This window comes from Dermacentor albipictus, chromosome 1 (genome assembly GCF_038994185.2).
Source record: "Dermacentor albipictus isolate Rhodes 1998 colony chromosome 1, USDA_Dalb.pri_finalv2, whole genome shotgun sequence".
Lineage (NCBI taxonomy): Eukaryota > Metazoa > Arthropoda > Arachnida > Ixodida > Ixodidae > Dermacentor > Dermacentor albipictus.
Window position 1 is genome coordinate 248819872 of NC_091821.1, and position 21231 is coordinate 248841102.

Here is a 21231-nt window from a genome sequence, read left to right on the forward strand (position 1 = left end):
CCTACAATGCTTAAGGAAGCTTTATTGGGAAATGTTGTGTAGGATGTCATTACATTTCACTGCAGCTTGAAGTTTTGCTTAATTTGATCTCATCGCAGAGCCCTGGCTGGCAGCAGGGCATTTCTATGCTATTGACTGTAGCATGATAGTACTTGTTGGGTGTTATTAACATGGTAGCGTTAAGGAGCTCGTGTCGCAGAAAAGCGGTGTCGTCGGCATTGACCATGAGCGAAAAATGGCGGAAGGCAATTCATAAATAAAAACAACTTGCAAGATGGGCTGGGTGGGAATCGAACCAGGGTCTCCGGAGTGTGAGACGGAGACGCTACCACTCAGCCATGAGTTTGATGCTTCAAAGCTGGACAAAAGCGCCTCTAGCGAATGTGGTGTTGCCTTAGAAACGTGCTGTTGAAAGTTATACTGCGGTGTATATCGGTAATTATGAGCATGTAAATTACAGAAGTCGCAGTTAAATGCACAGCGAAGTGCGTTTAAGCGACATTTCTTTTTGCACTTGGCGCGCACGCAGAACCACCTTGCGGCAAACACAGAAGACCCCCTCCTCGCAATGCACGGCACTGCCCCGAAAGCTGGCAGGCCACTCGCCTGCTTCTAGAGGACGATCCCATCGAGGCGTCAGCCCCATGATCGCGTCCGCCTTCATGGTGCGTCGCGGCCCGGCTGTCCGTGCTGATCATGACGTTTGGCTTGCGTAGACTGTTTCTCCCTCCGAGACACTGAGTTCTTTGGTTCGTTGTTTGCTTAGGCGCACGTTTCGTCTTTGTGTGACTCAAGAGCATGCCGAGCTAATGAGTGGGCGGTGCGAACGGGTTGCGATAACGCTATCTCGTTCCACTCTTGAAGGCGAAGCTTAAGCGCCCTCCAATTTTTTTTTGCTTTCATGACTTAAATACACAATGAGAATGAATTCACAAAAGCAAGAACAATGCACAAGCTGCGTGGTATCACCATTTTAACAATGTGATGGCCCTCATATTTTGGGCTTCTGTAAGATGCGGGAAAGCCAGCCTGAAAGTTTCAAAAGGGTTAGATTTGAGCTCCTGAATTTCCAACACTGGACTAAAAATCTGAGCTGGAGGGCATGTAATAATATTCTAATTCTCCAAGACTGCAAGAAAGAAGAGCTAGCAAAAGTGCCCAAAATTTGTTATTTTGAACAGATATTCTGTTAAATACCAAACATACCTAGTGATGATGCACATCAAGTTGACAAAAAAGAGATCAACCAGGGTCCATTTTACAATTAGCATTTTAGCAGTGTCTGCAGCAACATTATTTTTGTTGCAGCGTGTGCACAACTGGTATAAAAAAATGACACAACAAGTAAGTGGCAATGGGGGAGGGTTGCTCACAAGGCTGAGTCATCGAGATGCTTGGTAAGGTACTCGGTGGCAGAAGGCAGCAGTGGTGAGGTTGAGTCTCCTGGCTGGGCCAGCATGTACAGCAGTCCATGAAAGGACAGCAGCTGGGTGGAAGGCATTTGGCAACGCAGGCCCAGGTCCACAAATTTGCGGATTTTCTCCTGCATGTCTGAGTCCTGCCAACCAGCAAAACGGCAAAAGTGACAGCATCAGAGTCACTAACAGCAAGCTTTCTCATGAGCAGCCCTTAACTTCTGCAAGTACCATGAGGCTTCTTTCTTGGAGTTGTGTCTCAGCTTTTATGCTGATAACAAGTCAGCATGATTTTATATCGTACCATATTCTACATACACTGCTGTACTATCAGGGCCAATATTTTTCACATATCACAACTCCAGTGTGATGCCACCAGTGTGTACTAGAGGTGTATGAATAGTGAAAATTTATAATCGAATCGAATATATAATATTTTGTCAATTCTAAAAAAAGTAAAATATAAAAGCTCGTGTGTAGTCTGTTTGGCAAAAAAGGATTATTTACGTTGCTTGATACATTTAGTGCCATTATCAATTGTATGTTAGTTCACTTGAAAAGCTTTTAAATGAGAACAAAGGAAATGTGACTGCAAATGGTGCACTATAACAATGACAGTAACTCAACAAAGAAAAAGCATGTCAGTAGATGCACGTAGAACTGTAGTGCTCAATGAAGGAGTGAAGTGCATACTGCACCGTATCGCACATAATTTTAAAGAAATCCAAGCATGGTGACATTGCCCAAATAATAAAGTACATTTGCCTAAATCTGCAGAAAAAATTCATAGACCGCCTAAGGAGAGACATATGTGTTTAACAACTGGAAAGTATTGTGTATAAATGATTTCTTCCATGCGTTTGCTTATGAACTTGTGTGTCGGCACAACAACTGCAGTTCTTCTGCAGTACAATCATTCAGAAGACTCACTTGCATCAGCCTTTCCTCCTGTAGGTTTCAAAAACTCTTTCTGTCCCTTAGTATTTGGATGAAGCAAATATTCTGCAACTTCAGATAGTGAACTCTCGAATCGAACACAAATCGAACAGCAAGAACTATTTGGTTTGTATTTCAAATTTCGAATACTTGCACACTAGTAGTATGTATCCATTCTTTCTGCATAGGAAGCACTTATTAATGGCATATTTGATTGGTTGCTTTTGAGTCCTTTGGAGAACACTGAAAAATGGTGACACATTCAGGTGGTTGAACTTGAGTGCTCCAAGTATGCTTGCATGGTGCTCTCAGAGCTCCAGGCTCTGACTCCAGGCTCTGAGCACTCTAGACTGATCTGGCTTCAAATTGAGAGTGAAGGCAAGATCTAGCTGAAAAAGGGTCACGTGATACTGGCAGCTGTGCCAGGCAACTGGTGAGCCACTGCAGCTGCAGTGAGGCATAACCAGTGGCACAGCTGGACTAGGGAGCGCATACACATGTGGAGCACATATGCACTCTAGAGCTGGCATGCCAGCAGTTTGTCATGACATTTTCCTGTGGCGCTATGAGCTGATCATCATCATGCAAAGGCAGCAAGGTATCATCATACCACGAAACGAAGATGGCTGTTGACAGCAGGGGCACTGCGTGTGCTGCTGCCACACTGTGGTACACACAGTGCCACTGTCAACAGCCACCTTAATTTCAACACAATACTACACACCAAGGTAGCAGCTCAAATGACGATTGTCACGTTTATGCCATCAAGTGCTTCCCTGCATCCCAACATGTCAAAGCTGGATGCCACCCCTCGTCAGGTTGGGTTTGAATGATAATGGTGGATGTGCTACAGTGCCGTAGGCACACAATTCTTTGAGATTGAGTAAAGGGTCTGGTTGGAGAGTCATGTCTCCCACTCAAATTGAGGCAGCCTATGCTCTGACAGAGAGAATCAAAGTGGCTAACCGAATACCATAAGCCTCCCCACATTCCCAGATAAGAAGATAGACCAAGCATGAAAAAAATGCAGGAAAGCTGTGCAACACAAGAGCCAATATAGAGACACAAGTCTGATGCACATTTGTGCAACAAAGCCTCTGTAAATATTATAGGTGACAAAGTATGAAAAGATAAATCCAGTCATAGTGAAAGCTCATAGTTAAAACAGTTAGTTTTTGTTCCAACCTTTGTTTCAATGCAGCAGCACAAAGTTCACAATAATTTTATTGTATTGGCTGCTCTGTTACATTAATTTGTCACAGCTACATTCTATGCTTTGACAACTTAGTCATATGGGGTACTTACAAAGAAAAAAGCCTGCACTGCAGAGATAGCAATGTGCCAGCTTTATATAAGTACAAGTGTCATGCTGTTGCTTTCAAGCAGTCTCTAGTCACCTTTAAAGGGACCCTAAAGGCAAATATTAGGTCAAGCTAAAGTGATAGATTAGTGCTAGAGAATCTCTAAGGCGTTAATATTATCGCAAACAGAACCTCAATAATAGAGAAATTGAGGTAGATGCAGGACATGATTAGAGACTCTCCCAGGACATTCAAGTACTTGCCCAATAACGAAAACTTAACCACTCATTCAATAAAAACACACAGATCAGTGTATTCTATTATAAGACGAAATAAAATGCTACTTGCCCAGTTTTATTTCATTTTTATAAAAAAGAAGTCATTGAAATTACCCTTGACAACGACACGGGTGGTCGAAAGGTTTTGTTGCGCTCGACTTCGTGTCACCTATGCTTTCACTTTTCACTAGTTTCGTTATTGCGTTGTGTTGCGCTGGTTTTGCTGGCTCGCGAAACTCGCATAAATTGCAAGCAGCAGAGAATTCAACTTCCATGTGATGTCGCGGGATGCCCGAGCGCTCCACGCCACTTCACCAAAAGGCAGGTGCAGTGGCGAATCCACTGCTCTGTCTTGGCTTGGTACCGCCGTCTGTCGGGCGCCGTTCTACTCACCAATGGCAGCAAAGGGTGGTGATGGCGTATGCAACGTCACCACTCCCCCGGTTGGGTGGCGGGAGATTTCAATTTCGAAAAAGTCCTTCATAATTGGACCCTTCACACGCAATTTTCTCGTAAACTAAGTATTTTCTTGGAAAGAAATAAGCGTTACGAGGTTTCTAGAATGGTATTTAAGCAGTCTGTGTCCACTTAGTATTTGTCTTTAGTGTCCCTTTAAGGTGCCACAGCAGTGCTATATCTTCTGTTCCGCTCACCTTATCTTAAGTGCCATATTTGTTAAGAGCGATCATAGCAGAAGGAATCATGTCATACCTGACACATTTATAGTATACTGTTAATGGTGAACCTCTGTGAATTGCAAGTTTAAGCAAACTACATTAACTAAAAATGTCAAATAACACTGCCCTTCTTCAGGGGTATTTTTGTAAGTTAAACGTGAAACTAAGAGTAAACAAAAAGACGGCATACTACACTTGAAAATGGGACATATCACTTCCACATGCAGTGTATGTTGCCAGGTGGGCTGCCAAAACTGCTGTCATCTCTTCCATTTGTGCAGGACATGTATGTATGTACTGAATTTTCTTCTAAGAAAATTAGGAGTCTTACCAGACTGACAACTGCTGCTGCTTTGGCTATGCCTAAGATCAGGTATTGGGCCAAGATTTCATCTTCACTCGGGTGATGGCGGTACATATCCATGAACAGGCTCAGCATCCAGTCAAACTGTGAGCTTTCCATGAAGATGTCTGATAGCATCACCACCTGGCAGTTGCCAAAGGAATACATCTGATTATGCGAGAAGCCAAAAGGCCAGTTGCTGGGTGCGGAGACAAAACTTGAAACTAGGTGACACCATACATGCAGAAGAAGCCCGTCTTTCTAGCATTTTTTTTTAGATAAAGGTAGATAAAGTTTCTTTTTTTTCAAGGTCATAAAGAATATGAAATAATGCTTAAGGGCCATATATGACAGTGAAGATAATCATTTACAATTAATTGCTTAATGTGCTTGTCCTGTTTCAGTAAGCAAAAATTCAGATAGAAAAGCCATGTGGTCAAAACTGGGCTGAGGTGCCTTAATTTTACTTAGTCATTTTATATACTTCATCGTTGGGATGATGTGTGGATGATCATTATTATAGTGATTACTTTGTTCACAGTGTAAATGCACCTGGAAATCCGCTAAAAATGCCTCCACTGACAAACACAAGAACTAAACAAGGCATTCAACAATCTGTTTTGGGAGTGTGTCCCTATGAACATGTGTATTGGGCTACAAACATGAAAATTAGTGATATCGATGTTATTCATATACAGCTGACGTTTAGTAATTCCACTCTGGCAAATTCAATTTTTCAGTTAGTTCGATTCTGACTGAAGCTTCAGTGCACCTATACATTCCTGCGGGCCAAAACTTTTGTTATCTCAATTCTGAAATTGTCTCTCACTGAAAATTCACAATTTACCGGTCGGCACAAAGGCACCTGATTCAATGGCTGCAACATTTGTCCTGGTAGCGCTGGGGGACAGTGAATGGATCAAAGACATATCTCTTAACAAAAATGCATTTTCAGCCAGCCCTAGGAAGATTTTCAAGTGAAAATGGCAAATCACAATGAATGATTACTGTATTTACCAGATTCGAATTAATGCCTTTTTTCAAAGAAAAATTGGTCCGTAAATTGCCTGCATGGTGTAGTCAGATATGAAACCAAAATTGTGTTCGTGACATTTGCAATAGCCTATTGTCAGTGCCAGTGTCATCGCCATTGTCGTCACAAGATGGCAACAGAGCAAGTTTTCACGTAGAATGGTGACGAAAATGCGCTGCTTTCAGCCTTTGATTACAATCAATCAATCAATCAATCAATCAATCAATCAATCAATCAATCAATCAATCAATCAAAAAACTTTTCATTTCTCCACAAGAAATATGGGGATGACAGAAAAAAAGCTGCAAGCTGTAGCATGAAAAAGCTCCAGCTCATTCGAAAGGCTCATTCAAAAGATATTTTACATGCTAAGATAGCAGCAACAAAGCCGCATCACGTTTTCAGTGTTCTGGATAATTGAGTGCATCACAGGACAAACTGCCAAAGTGGCAAGTCTATGCATGGGCCCTCACACCGTTTGTGATTTTGTGGAGTCATTCGATCAATGCGGAATATCAAATGTGTTATGGACTGGATGATGATGAGTCACAGATGACATCAGGCGACCCGGCACTCCTGTCTATCTAACCTCAATACGCTTGTCCCTCAACCATCTTTGTACATGAGGCACTAGATGTGCAAGTTGAACACTTTCATTCAGTGTTTAAGCAATGTCTGTTTTGGTGCATTCCCTAGTATTTTTTTTGCAGTTTTGTCCTTCTTGGATGTATTACTATTACACAAGTGGCCCCAGAAGATAACCAAGCAGATGGCTAGGAAGAGGACAGATGCTAGAAAAGCAAGCATATTTAAAACAGCAATCACTTGAGCTAGCAATGACAGCGTGCCAGTCCACTCACCGATCGAATGGTCTCGGTGAGAAGTGGCTGGCCAATGGCATCAGGCGGACCCAGCCACTGGGTGTACAGGTCGAGCAGAAAGTGCAGGCATGAGCGTAGGTCCAGCCCTGCGGCTGCTAGGCTGGCTTCACGTCGCAGACAGCCTACGCTGCCACCAGGTGGCGAGTACTGGCTCGACGAGGATGATGAAGACGAAGATAAGGGTGACGATGTGCTAGTCAAGTCAGCTCCTTCTGCCAGGCCCACTGCCACACACATGTACTCGACTGAAACCTGCCCAGATATCAAGACATTTCTTCAGACAATCTAGTGAACAAAGAGTCTTGAACTGCACCAAGAGCTCTTCAAACCTGCAACTTCCTCCCCAGAAAGATGATAATCTTTCATGCACAGATCTGCTTTTCATAATTTGTTATTCATACAAGCTGGCCATTAAAGATTAGTGCCTTTAGTGTGGCACAGCATGAAAATAGTATACAGTCAGACAATATAAGCAGAAAACAAAGAACACAGAAAAAAAGCAAATATGTTATAGTACTCAATGAATTAAATGATCATACAATAAATTATACGAGTATATGATGACTGAATTACCTGTGGCCACCCTAATGGAATGATGAAAAAAAAAACACACATTGCAAAGAGTGCATTATCAAAAGACTTGTGAAAGCAGGCAAAAGTCAAAATATTTGTGAAACACTAGAAAGACAAGAACATCTAAGTTACGTCAACTAATACAATTGTTGCCAATTGTGAGCTGGACACTTTCGAAGCAATCGCTGTGAGTAAAACAACAGGTTTTTGACAATGAGTTGAGATATACAAGTATACATAGCATTAAACAGTGGCATAGAATGAACAGTGCTGTGTACCATTACATGCACATATTTGTGCAAATATCAACATATGGAAAACAAAAATCATGTTTCTAAATACTCAGATCAGGAGAAAGTAATAACTTAACATGCTTGTACACACCGAAGCTATAGCTGGGCTATGAGAGGCAACATAGTGGAAGGCTTTGGGTTAATTAAGCCTGATCATGTGAGGTTATTTAAACTGCACCAAAAGCTCTGTACACGGGCATTACTGCACTCTGCTGCCATTGGAATGTGGCCGTAATGGCTGGGAAACAAACCCATAACCTTGTGCTCAGCAGCAGAAAGCCACTGCCAATAAGTTCCTTTGGTGGGCCCAAAACAAGGTGGCTTGCCAAATAAGCCAACAATGAATGACTGAACCTTGGGTTCAGATAAACAATGAAGTACTGCACCCAAGGCTCACATTAGCATCTCTTTTACATAATTCTGTACTTATTGCCTAAAAATGATGAATAAGAAACAATTTCGAATTAATGACTGCAAATGTACATCGTACCTGACCAAGTGAATATTCAGTGTGGCGGCACATCTTCTCAATGTTGGAACGTCCCCAGGCCATGCCGGTGCTACAGAAGAGAAGTTTATCAGTAAAACTTTACTGTGTAAACAGGCAGTGTGCTTTTCATACTTCAGTTTTAGCATCGTCAGAAGAGCTTCGTGAACTGGAGTTCGAACAGCCTGCAGTCGTTTTCCACACCTGGAAAAGCCGGAAAAGAAACAAATATGCTTTAAATTACCATTTGAGTACCTATATAATGTTCCAGCTACACAGTACATCCTCAGATCCTCTGCCACAATGCAATGGAACACTTCTTCAAAGCCAAACGGACATTGAATATGTGCTAGGAAGCATTACATTCTGCATTAGCAGTAGCACAGCATGGTAACTAGACAAGCAAAATAGTCCTCATCAATGCTAATGAACACAGCCATTCCTTTGACTACTCCCGGCTTGCACTGTCAATAACACATATGGAAGTTCTCGTGGCTACCAAAAAATTAAAAGCCAAGAAATAATGTGGGTATTCGGTATTCTTAACTTGATAGTAAAATATTAAGTGGGGATCTTTGCACAGCTCCACACAAACACCCTTAAAGGGCTCCTCACCAGGCCACGTAGCAGATTTTGGTTATACGCTGGAAGTTGTTACGTGCCCTCTAGGGAGTGTTCTGCCGCAAGTATTTTCCAAACTGATTCATTAATAACAGAGATAGAGCGCCGAGAACTTGCCCCGTATAGCTTCCGCAAGCGTATTCCTTCCCTGCCTTCTCCCATACCGGAGCTCCAGGATCGTGTGACGCACACACCACGGGTCCCGCCTTCATTTTTTTCCCCCTCACTTTTTGCTGCATGGCACACTTCCGCTGACGGCATCACGTTCGAGCTGTTATGTTTGTCTCGTTTCGCACAGCACACAATTTTGCGCACTGTGCACGAGAACGCCTGACTAGCGGTATAAGTCAGTGCTACACAATACTGAGGTAGACATATGCGGTTCATAGAGCATGATCGCACGCTGGAACACTGTAGAAAACGGACTTTGGTTTGAAATTTAAGCTCTTTCTGCAACAAGTAGCAATGTAATACTTAGCAAACACAACCATTAGAACGTAGTGTATGCAAGGCACTTGTCAGCTCAAAATGGCCAGACCTGGTGGGGGCCCTTTAACTTGTTCTCGGGGTGTGGTAATTTCCCAGCCACATGGAAATGTTTCGCTCACCAGGACACAAGCATTTATTCCTATTTATGAGCTGTTTACATAACCATAAAGATGCGGCTTATGTATCACGCTGTGTCGCCAAAAGGTAATTTTACTTCCAAAGTCGCTCAGAGCAGAAATCTTGGCTTTTCGTTGTTTATAGCTATTCCTAATGATTTTGGATCTGGCATGAAACACAACAACAAACTACAGTACAAATGACAAGTACAAGGACACAGTGCACGGGATGAGAGCTAGTCCTGGATATCTTGTCCTGTGAATTACGTTCTTGTCCCTGCCTTTTTGTACCCCGATTTTTCAGCCTTGCTATGAACTGACTAGTCCAAGAAATTTTTTTTAGGTGCTGCTTGATAATTAAGATATCTGCTGATGTCAACAATATCAACATCAGTAACAAGCACATAATTAATTATTCAAAAATGAATATTGATTGCATAGCTGCACGTATTACCAAGCTAATCTTTTGCAGAAAAATGATGGTTCAATGGTACAAACATCCCCATTTCTGTGCTTCATCATATGAGCATATTCACGGATGAATACATAATTAAAAAGCAGTGCTGTATAGTTTCATCAAGAATAACACCGGAGTGAAATGTGTAACTTCCAGCAGCTATGCATCATAGACGGCAAACAATTGTTACGCTGCAGGCTGCAGTGATGACACATTGGCGATTACGTTGACATCAAAATATTCTGGGCCAACAACATTGCAAGAATAGACTAGTAGTATCATAAAATGCTGTAGTTTGGGTTCCACAGGCCAATGCTTCACTTCGCTTACTTTTTAGCTTCCCTTCTCCACCTCGTTGCTAGTTAAAGACTACCTCACAAACTATGGTGCAAACTACAACAGGTCGCCTTGAGCCATAGCTTCTTTTAGTGCTCGACCTTCATTGATGTTGCAGACCTGCCAACATTAAAGTCTGAAGACCAAGAATACTACATTTTGGTTAGAAATACTAAAAATTGTTTTACTGCTCAAGATGTTGATTATACACTGAAATAATTCACAACCTTTGTTTGGTAGAAATGCTGTCGATGGGAACTTTTTTTTTTCTATACACACAGAATGAACTGCGCCTCAAACGAAAATACATTCATGAAGTTTATTCATGAAATATTCACATAACAATGGATTAAATTTTGGTTGCCACTATGCACTCATTCAGTAAGTGGTCGGCAGTGCTGCAGGTATGCGTTCAAATAATTAAAAACAAACCACCCAATCAGTACCCCTGAAGTGTGCATCGTGACATTGCATATACATGTGCAATGTGCATGCCAAATTAGAAACATGATGCAGTCCTGAATGTATGTTTTGGAGCCTGAATTGGGTCACTGTTACAAATGAGGGTGAACCTGGAAACACAAGGGCACATTCCAGCCAATTTCGACTTGTTTGCAAATGAATTTATGCTGACAGTCACTGAGGACTAAATGCCTTGCTGATCTTGGATGCAGCCAAAAAAACCCTTGAAAGCACAGTAACAGCGGAACACTCACCGGGTGTGGACAAAGGCAAAGGGCTTATCCCTTGGTTGGTGCAGTAGGGTGCTGCTGTGGGGGTTACCTGGCTGAGGCAGCTGCAGCGACTGCAGCAGCAAACTGGTGATGCAGCGTACCGAAAGACACTGCACGGTCACTCGCTCTTGCTCGTCCTGCGTCGAGGTAACCCCGACCATCCCAAACAAAACAAAAAGCCTCAATAATCACTAACTTTGCCTTGGCGCAAGTAGTAGCAACAGGAAACAAAGCAAAATAAAATAAACGGAGGGACTGCTGCTTACGGTTGTCACCCTCTGAAAGAAAAATCAGCCATGTTCCATTAGGAAGTGGAAGCAGACATAAAAGCATAAAAGCCGTTTCCAAGACAAATGCATGTATGTTCCAATGTGTCAGGGATATTAATGGGGTGCTTTTTTCTGTGCTGCAATGGTTATTCAATACTAAAAGGTTATTCAATAAAAAGCATATCCCATCTGAATAAAGGCTTGTTTTAGTACTGTAATATGGCCCAGCACTGTTGAAAACACAAAATCAGGATTGAGGTGTGTAAAGAAAGGAAAGAAAGAAAGACACAAAATTCCCAACCTCAGCTGTTTCCTGTTCTGCAGATGGAGATGTATTGAGGACACCCAAGAGTGCCATCCATGTTTCTTCAAATTGCTGTCGTGAAATCCAGCCTGGAGAAAAAGAAGGATGCAGAATCGAACAATTTTGACAAGAGTATGTAAAATATGTACATGCTATCGGCACAAATTGAAATGGCGAATGCAGAACTTAATGAGAAGAGATTTTCACAGTGCAACAATTGCCGATGCATGATTGCTGGTATGAGTAAAGCTTTGGTGACAAGTGTTTAGTTACAACATGTAAATAAACTTTGTGATTACAGAACAATGTTACACTGCAAAATTCGGTAATAATGTGTCCCATGAATTCTTGTTTCGTACTTCAAAGTTACATTTCGATTTACCTACTTTTATAATGCTACTTTTATCATTTCTTTATGGAATTTATAACTACACATAGTGCCTATATGTGTACAACCACAGAAAAGATAAAGAGCTGCAATGCCAATTACAAAGTAAACGTTTGCAAGGGTGTGCGTTTCTAAAACAAGAAATAAATTTGCAGACGGTGCCACACAGGCTACACATTCAGGGAAAGCTAAGAAAGAGCTATGCTGATTGCTAAATACTGAGCTAAAGCTTGATGGCTTATATCTATGCTCTCATACCCAGCAGGTTCACACGATATATGTATTCTTGCAGCAGGTCTCGGTCCAGCAAGAAGTCAGCTGGGGGTGGTGGAACAACAGTGTGCCACTCTCCACTCACATGAGGTACCCAGTTCATCTGCCACATGATTGGCGGTGTGCGAACAAAGCTGTTCACCAGTGGCAGGCGAGCCACACCTAGAAGAAACACAGCAGACTGAAACCTACAGTGGATACTGACTAATAGCACACATTTACTTCACAGAACACTAGTATAAACTTTCTAGGCTTAGAGTTATGAAAAGGGTAAAAGAATAAACAAAAACTTAGTTTAAAAAATTACACAAATTTCAATGTTAAGTAGGCATGTTCAAATATTTAGATGTCTAAAGTGAATTGTATATTAAGGTATATTCAGTTTGCTATTTGAAACAAATATAATTGTGGTTGCTAGTTTTGCCATGCATGGGCTGTCCATTTCAGTGATGACAGATGTGGAAAAGCAACAGATCCATGCACTATCTGCAACCCAGACAGTTAGTAACAGTTCTTCATTTGCTCAAACACAGCGACAAACTGCAGGGACTTGTTTTCTCTGCATAATAACAAGCAACTCGTTTTCCTGTGCACAAATTTGAAATGCCTGAACACCTAAATATTGGTGCTATGACCACGGATATTTCAGCACGAATATGTGTAAAATATATATGTAACCTTATCTGTGCTTAAGCAATTCATAGAAAAGAATGAGGAAGAACACACAATTACATTCACTGTGATGATAGTTTATACAGACTGACGAGGTGCCCATTTGTGTTATGCATACTGATGCAGCTAAATTTACAGTGGCCAAAAGCCAAACCCTTCTTTAAGCCTTTCTTGCTTGTTAACTCTACATTTCCATGTCCTCAACTTGTGCTCTTGCAGGTCGGAGCACAGATTAAGCTAACAACTTAATCTATACTCTAGTAGGATTGAAAGGCAACAACGTCTGTCTGCATTATTTTCTCCTAATTTCCACACAAAGAGGTTTGCTGCTAAAAACCTATTTAAAAGGTATTCAAGTTTCATTCAGCATCAAGAGTATTTGATTCACATACAATTTCATTTTGAAGAACAGTGTTTGTGCATCCCTACTATTTTCATATTTAAATGCTCACAGTCACAGGATTTAGTGTTCATTCCTAATCTCACTGGACCCTTTAGCCTGTGTCCAGAATACAACTCTGAACATCAAACTTGAGTTTGTCATTAACAATCACAACAGTGCATCATGTTCTAGAATGTGGCTGATGGGCATAAAATTACACGACATAAAATGATGCCACAGTTGAACCCTTGAAGCCTGTTGCCGATAAGTTGTATACTACAGCTTATTGTTAGGTGAATGTACACTGCTGGCCAGCAATAAAACAATAGTTTACTTCTGGACAAATTACTTTAAAATATTTCTGCAATGTAGCGAAGCTTGTCGACAAACTGTTTACACTATTCCATAAAAAAAAAAAACCTTTTTGTATTGTAATACAGCTACAATACCTTGATTTGGGTGAGTTGGTTCATCTTGAAAGTTTTCAGAAAAAAGCGCTAAAGACGAAGATGAAGACGAAGGAACACATACGACAGGACTGGCACTAATTCCAACTAACGCACTAATTCCAACTAACGTTTATTACAAACGGTCATGTATTTATGCTCTGCGCATCAGGTACATCAGGCACTCATCATTATACACACAAGAATTGAAATGAATCAGATCATTCACACGATTGTATAGTCAATCAGTTCTAGTGCCTAGATATCTCGAAAGAAATGACACTTCTTTTTCTTGCAAAACCAAAGATGAACGGCTGACGCACTTGTGGCCTGCTTTCCTTATAAAATATGCCTCAACTATTTCTCGTTCTGTTTTATCTTTGCTCAAGAAGGTTGTGTCACCAAACATGGGCGTGCATGCGCACTTTTTGCAGTGCTCAGCCCAGTGAGTGCCGTATCCTTTTCTAACATCATTGTTGTGCTGTCTAGCCCTGTCATTGAAGCACTGACCGGTTTGTCCGATATAAATGCACCCACAATCTAAGGGTATTTGATACACAACATCTGAAGTGCATTTGGTGTAATTGGTCCGGTGATTAGTATGACATTGCATGCGTTTCTGGTGCTTCTTGTTTTGAAGGTTAAACACAGCTGACAATTCGCAAGGCGCTGTAAAAATTATATTGACTTTATGTCGGTTTGCCACCTTTTTCAAATTATGTGAAACTTTATGGAGGTATGGGATTACATGTACAGGTCTTTTGTCACGATCTTTAGTTGGGTACTTGCTTCCCCGTTTCAATTTTTGAAGCAATGTTTCACAGACAGATGAAATGACAGACACTGGAAAACCAGCAAGTTTCAATCTGTCTACTTGGCTATACCTACTATGCTCAATTTGGTGAACACATGACCTTTGCAAAGCATTCTGAAGGCATGTGGTGGCTATGCCCCTCTTTCACAATTTCGAATGGGCGCTATCGAAAGGTAAAACACTTTTCTTTGATCTTGGGTTGTATCTCCAGCATATGTGGTCATCTGAGGAAAATAAAATTTTAAGATCTAGAAACTGAATACAGTTGTCATTAGGCAGTTCAAAAGTAAACTTGACCCCTCAAAAAATTTTGTGAAATTTTTTAAACAATCTGCTACACCATCGTCAAGACACAGAGCTGATGAATTGTTAAGGACTATTAGATAGTCGTCGACATAACTACATACACGAATGATTGATTTCCCAGTTAGTTCCGCATTAACGTGGTTGTCAAAGGACGCAAAAAAATGTCACATAATATTGGGGCTACTGACGAACCAATACAGATTCCTGTGCGTTGAATGCAATAACAGCCATTGTGACTTACTGTAGTCAAATCCAAGAAAAATTCTAACAAGGTTAAAATAAGGTCACCAATATCGTCAATTTTTTCAAGAACACAATAAAAGCACATAGTTCTGCAAGAAAAAGAAGTGACGTTTTTTTCGAGATATCTAGGCACTGGAACTGATTGACCATACAATCGTTTGCATGATGTACCTGATGAGCAGAGCATAAATACATGACCGTTTGTAATAAACGTTAGTTGGAAGTAGCGCCATTCCTGCCGTATGTGTTTCTTCGTCTTCGTCTCCAGCGCTTTTTTATGAAATCTGTAATACAGCTCTATTACCTGTAGATTTTTACATAGGATCTATCACACCAAATTTCGACTGACATATGCTGACAGCTCATCATTATTCCAATAAATGTGAATGATAACTTAGAACAAATAAGTCGTCAGGAAGCATCTTGGAGTGCAAAAGATTATTGAAATACCAGGTTGTGCCTTAAAATAGAGGTCCTTGAATATAAGCATAAATTATGAATGCTTACAAAACTTATAGGAAAGATGGGCACTGTCTACTGCTAAGGGAAGCGTATACAGTAGAACCCCGTTCATGTTATGGAAAAAAAACTCTAGGAAAAACATACTAACCGGGAAAACGTACGATGCAAAGTAACTAAAAAAAATTGACAGACTCAACTACTGTTGATATCTACATAATGCGAAGCGTCATGCAAATCGTTGTGGCACGGGACGCCTGACGTGCATCAAGCTGGTGGTTTTCCGGCAGCCTGAGACGCGTTTTGTCATTTTCTAATTGCGTGGTGTTTTATCAGCGCGATGGGAAACCAAAGCGAAATCGAGCTGGTGAGAGACGCAGGATGCCGCCGAAGCGAAACGCGATGCCCACATTGCACCGCCTGCAGCAGAGAACGGCAATGCGTTTGGATTATCGCCTACTAAAAGCACGCAGTACACTACCAGTGGCCCTATGCACCACACGCTGTAAAACAGATAGGTGAAGATGCTTATCGCAATAGGTTTGGCAGCGATAGCTCTGAATGCGGTGTGCGACAACCTGGGCGGAGATTTGCTGGTACCGGAATAAAAAGCTGTGTATGCTGTCATTTTCACGTGAGACGGGTGGCTACGATTGCACATGCCTCACGCCTTTTCTTGTTCACATGGGACCTAGCAGCCGGAAAACAATTGCAGTCTGCAACAGGGAATGGCGGCAAGTTTAGGTTATCGACTATTAAAAGCGTGCACTGCGTTTCTGAGGGCACCACATGCTGTGAAACAGATCGGCTAAAATGCTTATTGCAATAGGATTGGCAGTGGCAGTTGTGAATGCTGCGTGCGACGACCCTGGAGAAGATTTGCTGGCACCGAAATTAGAAACTGAGTGCGTGCCTGCATTTTCACGTGAGACAGGCGGGTGAGTATTGCGGTGAAGCTGCCACGGTGGGCAGCTATGCGCGTAGTTGGCACTGTAGTCGGTAGCAGCCTTGGGCAGAACACTCGGGGAAAGGAGCCAGCCGCATACCATAGTTTTCTGCGTTGTTGATCATGCTTCTCTGTCTTATTTATGTTTTCAGAGCAAAATAAGCAACAACCTTCGCATGTGTGAGGTGGTCAAAGCAGCAAGGAATGCCGAAGAAGAATTGTTGCACGGTCGGTCACCCAAATACCGGCAAAAACGTGCCAGCGGTACGGTTCTAATCATTCCCCGCAAAGCCTCATCAGTGGAAGCAACGGTAGCAATAGATCGCCACCGTTAAGAGGGAAAGTGATTGTTTTCATCCTTTCTTTTCTCATGTCGGTGTTTTTTCCGTTCGATCATATTTAGACAGGTAAGCGACGAAGTTCATTTGCAGTGCAGCATGCAGTTTTAAAGCATTTCGCTATAGTTCTGAATGCTGTTTGCCGCTTCTGCTGTTTGCCGCTTCTTTACCGCATTGCGCTAGCTAGGCAGCACGATTGCACGAGTGCATTGAGCTGTGTTAAAGCTACTAAAGCTTGCAAGAACTGAAATTGTTGGTTTTATGCGGTCTGGTAAATCCTCGCACCAGCTGTCACACACTTCATGTTTTGCATCTATTTTATGCGTGGCTTTGCGCATGTTGAACTATTGCTAGTTGCTTCATGCATAACTGTTGTACATTTTTTTTGAGGCGCAAGGTTTTTCATGCTGCCTCATTTGTAAAGGGTCTAAATCACGCTGTGTCTTATCGGAATGATACCATCGCAAGTCCTTCTATAACAGCTTTATTCTTTTCGCCCAAGCGCGCATCTTAGATGTTGTGTTTTTTTTTTGGAAATGTGCTTAGAAAATGGGTAGTTCAAGTTGAGAATTGCTAATAGTTGCTGCATATGGTATTTTTGTTGCATTTTCGCTAAAAAGTTCATGTCACATTTGGGAAGTCATCACACCTAGACAATGCTGTCTGTGTAGACCTACCATGCCGATTGATTTGTTTGGTCCACAATGTAGTCCCTTTTTGCATGTGAATTATGTGCTCAACTCAATTCTTTCTTATTATGCTTATGCCGCAGAGCACTAAACCTGGCATTGCCACCAGTGGCCATCTACTTTGACTGGCGCTGCTCTGCCTTTAAATATATCATGTGGCATCTCTCTCTAGGAATATTTAAAAAAAAAGTACTGATAAGTTGGTCAGACTTTAGCTTTGTACGTTTCCAAGCAGCTTCCTTAGGGAATTTAAAATTGCAAAAACTGCAGCGGTAACGGCAGTTCATTGGCGGATGCAGCAGACGCGCTCTAATTAACCCGTGTGTTTGCTGACTTCGTTAACTAGCGTACGCATTTCCATAAAAAAAATTTGCAATTACTCTTCTTGAGGCGACTTTGACTGACCTTATTCGGCGATGTCACATGTATTTATCGGCCGAAAGATCACAACAGCATGTGCAGACATCGCACCGTGCGGATTTGTTTGAGATTGAAGTCTACACTAACGACGGGTTATTATTATTCAGGTACAGAAGCAGCACTATGGCAAAGCTAGAATTTAAACAAAAAAAAGAAATGATCGAGACATTGCATTACTCAACAAAATTTAGCGGCTAGTTAACATGAGCTCCACTTCGTGTAAATGGGATTCATGGCACTTGTCTGCGAGACGCACCTGGCACGTATGTGGACAGGGTTGTCAGAAACACCGGTAACACTGTACTCATGCCTGCTCCCACAGAGGCCAGCATCTTCCCTACAGCTGTCAATGCAGAAGCAGTCTGGCATCCGAACAAAGGAGAAATCGCAGCCGCAAACTTCAGTCATCCTTGCTGCAGAGGGTTGTCGTCTGCTACTGCTCCCATGCTACTGTTGGAAGCATCCGCTAGGTGGCTATCAGTGGCACCTCTATAGGCGGTGCACAATGCATATATAATGTTCTCGATTGTGCGCGCCTTGCGCATTTTCTTGTTTACATGGGACCTAGCGGCCGGAAAATGTATTTTCCAGGAACGTACGAACCGGCAAAAAATGAGCGTAACTCCTTTGGGCCATTTTTTGTGTTCTCAATTGCAAATGTTAGCGCCGAGAAAACGTACAAAACGGGAACGTATAAACAAGGTTCCACTGTACCATAGAAACTGGTGCATGAGAAATCTGGTGCATGAGAACTTCTTTTGTACTTTTAGGATGTAGCATGGCATCCTTGCAATAATTGTACTGTACAGACTGATAACAGCAGCAGACTGACACAAGAATCCCTGCAACATTTCTAAGTATGGCAAACATAGTCTTGTCCTTCCCAGCAGCTTTATGAAATCATTGCTATTCTTTGAAACCAAAAGACTGCTATTGCCCAAATTCCTTAAGATGTCATGTCACCACCAATCAATGTCAGCTCGCAAACAGCAGGAGCCGGGACCAGTGGACACTGTGAAGGAGCAAGCAAATGCTAAGAAATAACAAAGGCCACCCACAGCTACCACTGTTTCATTATGGCTGTCCTCTGATATTCAAGTGGGAGAAAATGCAAACGTTCACATTTGGGGTCTGCCTCGCAAAAACTGTGCCGTGTTGTGGAAGCTACAAGCCATGCTGGGATGGCCAGAAAAGCACCGCAAAAGCACTGCACTATATGTCGGCAGTTAATATAGCACTGTCAGCACTATATGACCAGCTGATAATTGTGGAAGTCAAAGGCATTATTTATTCGATATCACTCTCTACAGTTAAAAGTTTGCAAGAGCTCATTCTAGTTGTGAGCAGATAACATGGTGTATGTGGGGTATGGTTCTGCAGTATGAACTCCCTCTTTAGTTTCACTGTGTGGAGATCTAGCCACCATAAAGCTAGAAAATTTTGGTGACAAAGTAATGGCAAAAGTGAACTGTGAAGCAGCATAAACAAAGGCAAAGTAAAAAAGTAGGCAGCACAAGCAATGTGTCACTGGAAGAGCACTGCTCATGAAACCAATATCATTTATTGGTTATCCTAGCAAGACAAAAGCATACTAGAAGACAGAAAGGGACGAGAAGCTTCGAAGAATATACTTTACTGATTAGTCATTATGGCTACTGGTACAAAATGCCTTTGAAAAATCCTTGAGGAAGAACATTCTTTTATGCACAAGACGTTTTGCAACCTTGTTTAAAAGTGTTGCATGGCCCCTGTATAACACTACTTCTAAGTAAAAAGTGATTGCCATCTAATCATCACCATTAACTTAAGTACACCAGTGTGACAACAATAGTAACCAGAGAAAAACGCACCTTTGATCACTCTGTGCAGGGTAGTTTTTATAAAAACAGGGATATGAGCTTCCCTTCCTGAACGTTCCAACCAGCCCACAAGCTCAGCCACATGAACGCAGGCCTGCTGCACATGTGCATATTCTGTACACAAGGAAAAATAAAAAATAAAAATAAAGTTAAAGCAATCTGCTCTTTACTGTGAGCAAGATGCAATCCTTGTACAGAGACTGCGTAACTCTCAGTGTAGAGCTAGCTTTACTTTCTGATTGAGAGATGGTGATGAACTTAGGTAATGTTGCTGGACTATACTATACAAGAATCTGGCTTCATCTCATTTAACTCTTTCGTTACTGTGCCTATGAAAATTGAGCAATTTGATTGACAGTTTTTCTTAGCATTGTTAATCATTTCTGTTGGAATTCTACTAGCAACATCACGCACCGGCTCAAATAACTGAACTTTAACTATTTGTGAAATTTGACCATTTCTGGCAGATTGGGAAGTCTCGAAAAATAAAACTTCAATGGTGGGCATCACTGAAACTACCCTCCAGTGCTCCTAGCACTTGTTCATAAAAAGATGCAAAATTTGTGCTTTGGTTGAGTTGGCAACATAATTTTTAAATGACAGTAGAACTGAAGACACAGGAGCTTCCCTCAGGTTGTCAATTTTCTTATCCGATGTATAGGTTGTTTTAACAATGTCTCAAACAACAGCAGATGCTCATGAGTGCGTGCTATTTTGATAATTGTGTTCGACTAATATCAAGTGCAATTTTATTTTCACCACCATGGGTTGCTTTTATCCATCAGCACATTGACAGCATACGTACATACAAATTATTACAAGCAACCCTTCCCGTCGTGTGGATTTTTCACACACACTAGGACACACAGTCGATTTCAGACCGACCTCTGACTGAAGCTTGGCCAGCTGTCTAATCTGTTACATTTTGAACACCACCTATGCAAGTGCCCTTATTCATTACTGTACACTATTGTGCAACGCACCACATTACTGTACAGCACTGTACAGGAACTGAACAAGGCATCTGGAGGTTTCAGTGCCAGTTGAATGCACGTTAGGTCACCTTGCTTGCACAGAAAGGCTGATCGAATGCAATGATCAAGTATGAGAAGGCTCTGGTGTGCTCCCTGACCTGAACACCTATGTTTTGCGAGCCTAAAGAATGCAGTAAAAAATAAACCAGGTGCCAGCTGAAATGAGTAAAAACAAACGACATCTGTACAATAGGAACGTACCTGTTGTCACATTTGCAAAGCTACTGCTTTCCCACATAACATGGGCATCACAATGGCTAGTATTGATGCCGACAAATCCTCACAGTATTTTTTGGTATGTCTTATGACTTACAAAAGTTGGGAATGAGGAACCAGGTGCATATTTTGTATATTTCAAATTTTGTTTACTCTTAGTACTTACACTAAAAATAGCTAATTATTACTTTCATTCGTGTTTC

The 21231-nt window shown here is 41.7% G+C and overlaps 1 protein-coding gene across 1 annotated transcript in view; it reads right to left on the reverse strand.

Moving 5' to 3' along the window:
• The window catches only part of htt (huntingtin), a 160291-nt gene that overhangs the window by 12483 nt on the left and 126577 nt on the right, over positions 1–21231 (reverse strand). Inside the window, exons 44-52 of the mRNA XM_065430124.1 lie at positions 19770–19892; positions 12190–12366; positions 11541–11632; positions 10953–11107; positions 8353–8421; positions 8221–8290; positions 6844–7116; positions 4939–5094; positions 1374–1558 (exon numbers count right to left, since the gene is read on the reverse strand). Of these exons, the coding sequence (XP_065286196.1) occupies positions 1374–1558; positions 4939–5094; positions 6844–7116; positions 8221–8290; positions 8353–8421; positions 10953–11107; positions 11541–11632; positions 12190–12366; positions 19770–19892 (1300 nt within the window). The remainder of the gene's footprint in view (positions 1–1373; positions 1559–4938; positions 5095–6843; positions 7117–8220; positions 8291–8352; positions 8422–10952; positions 11108–11540; positions 11633–12189; positions 12367–19769; positions 19893–21231) is intronic.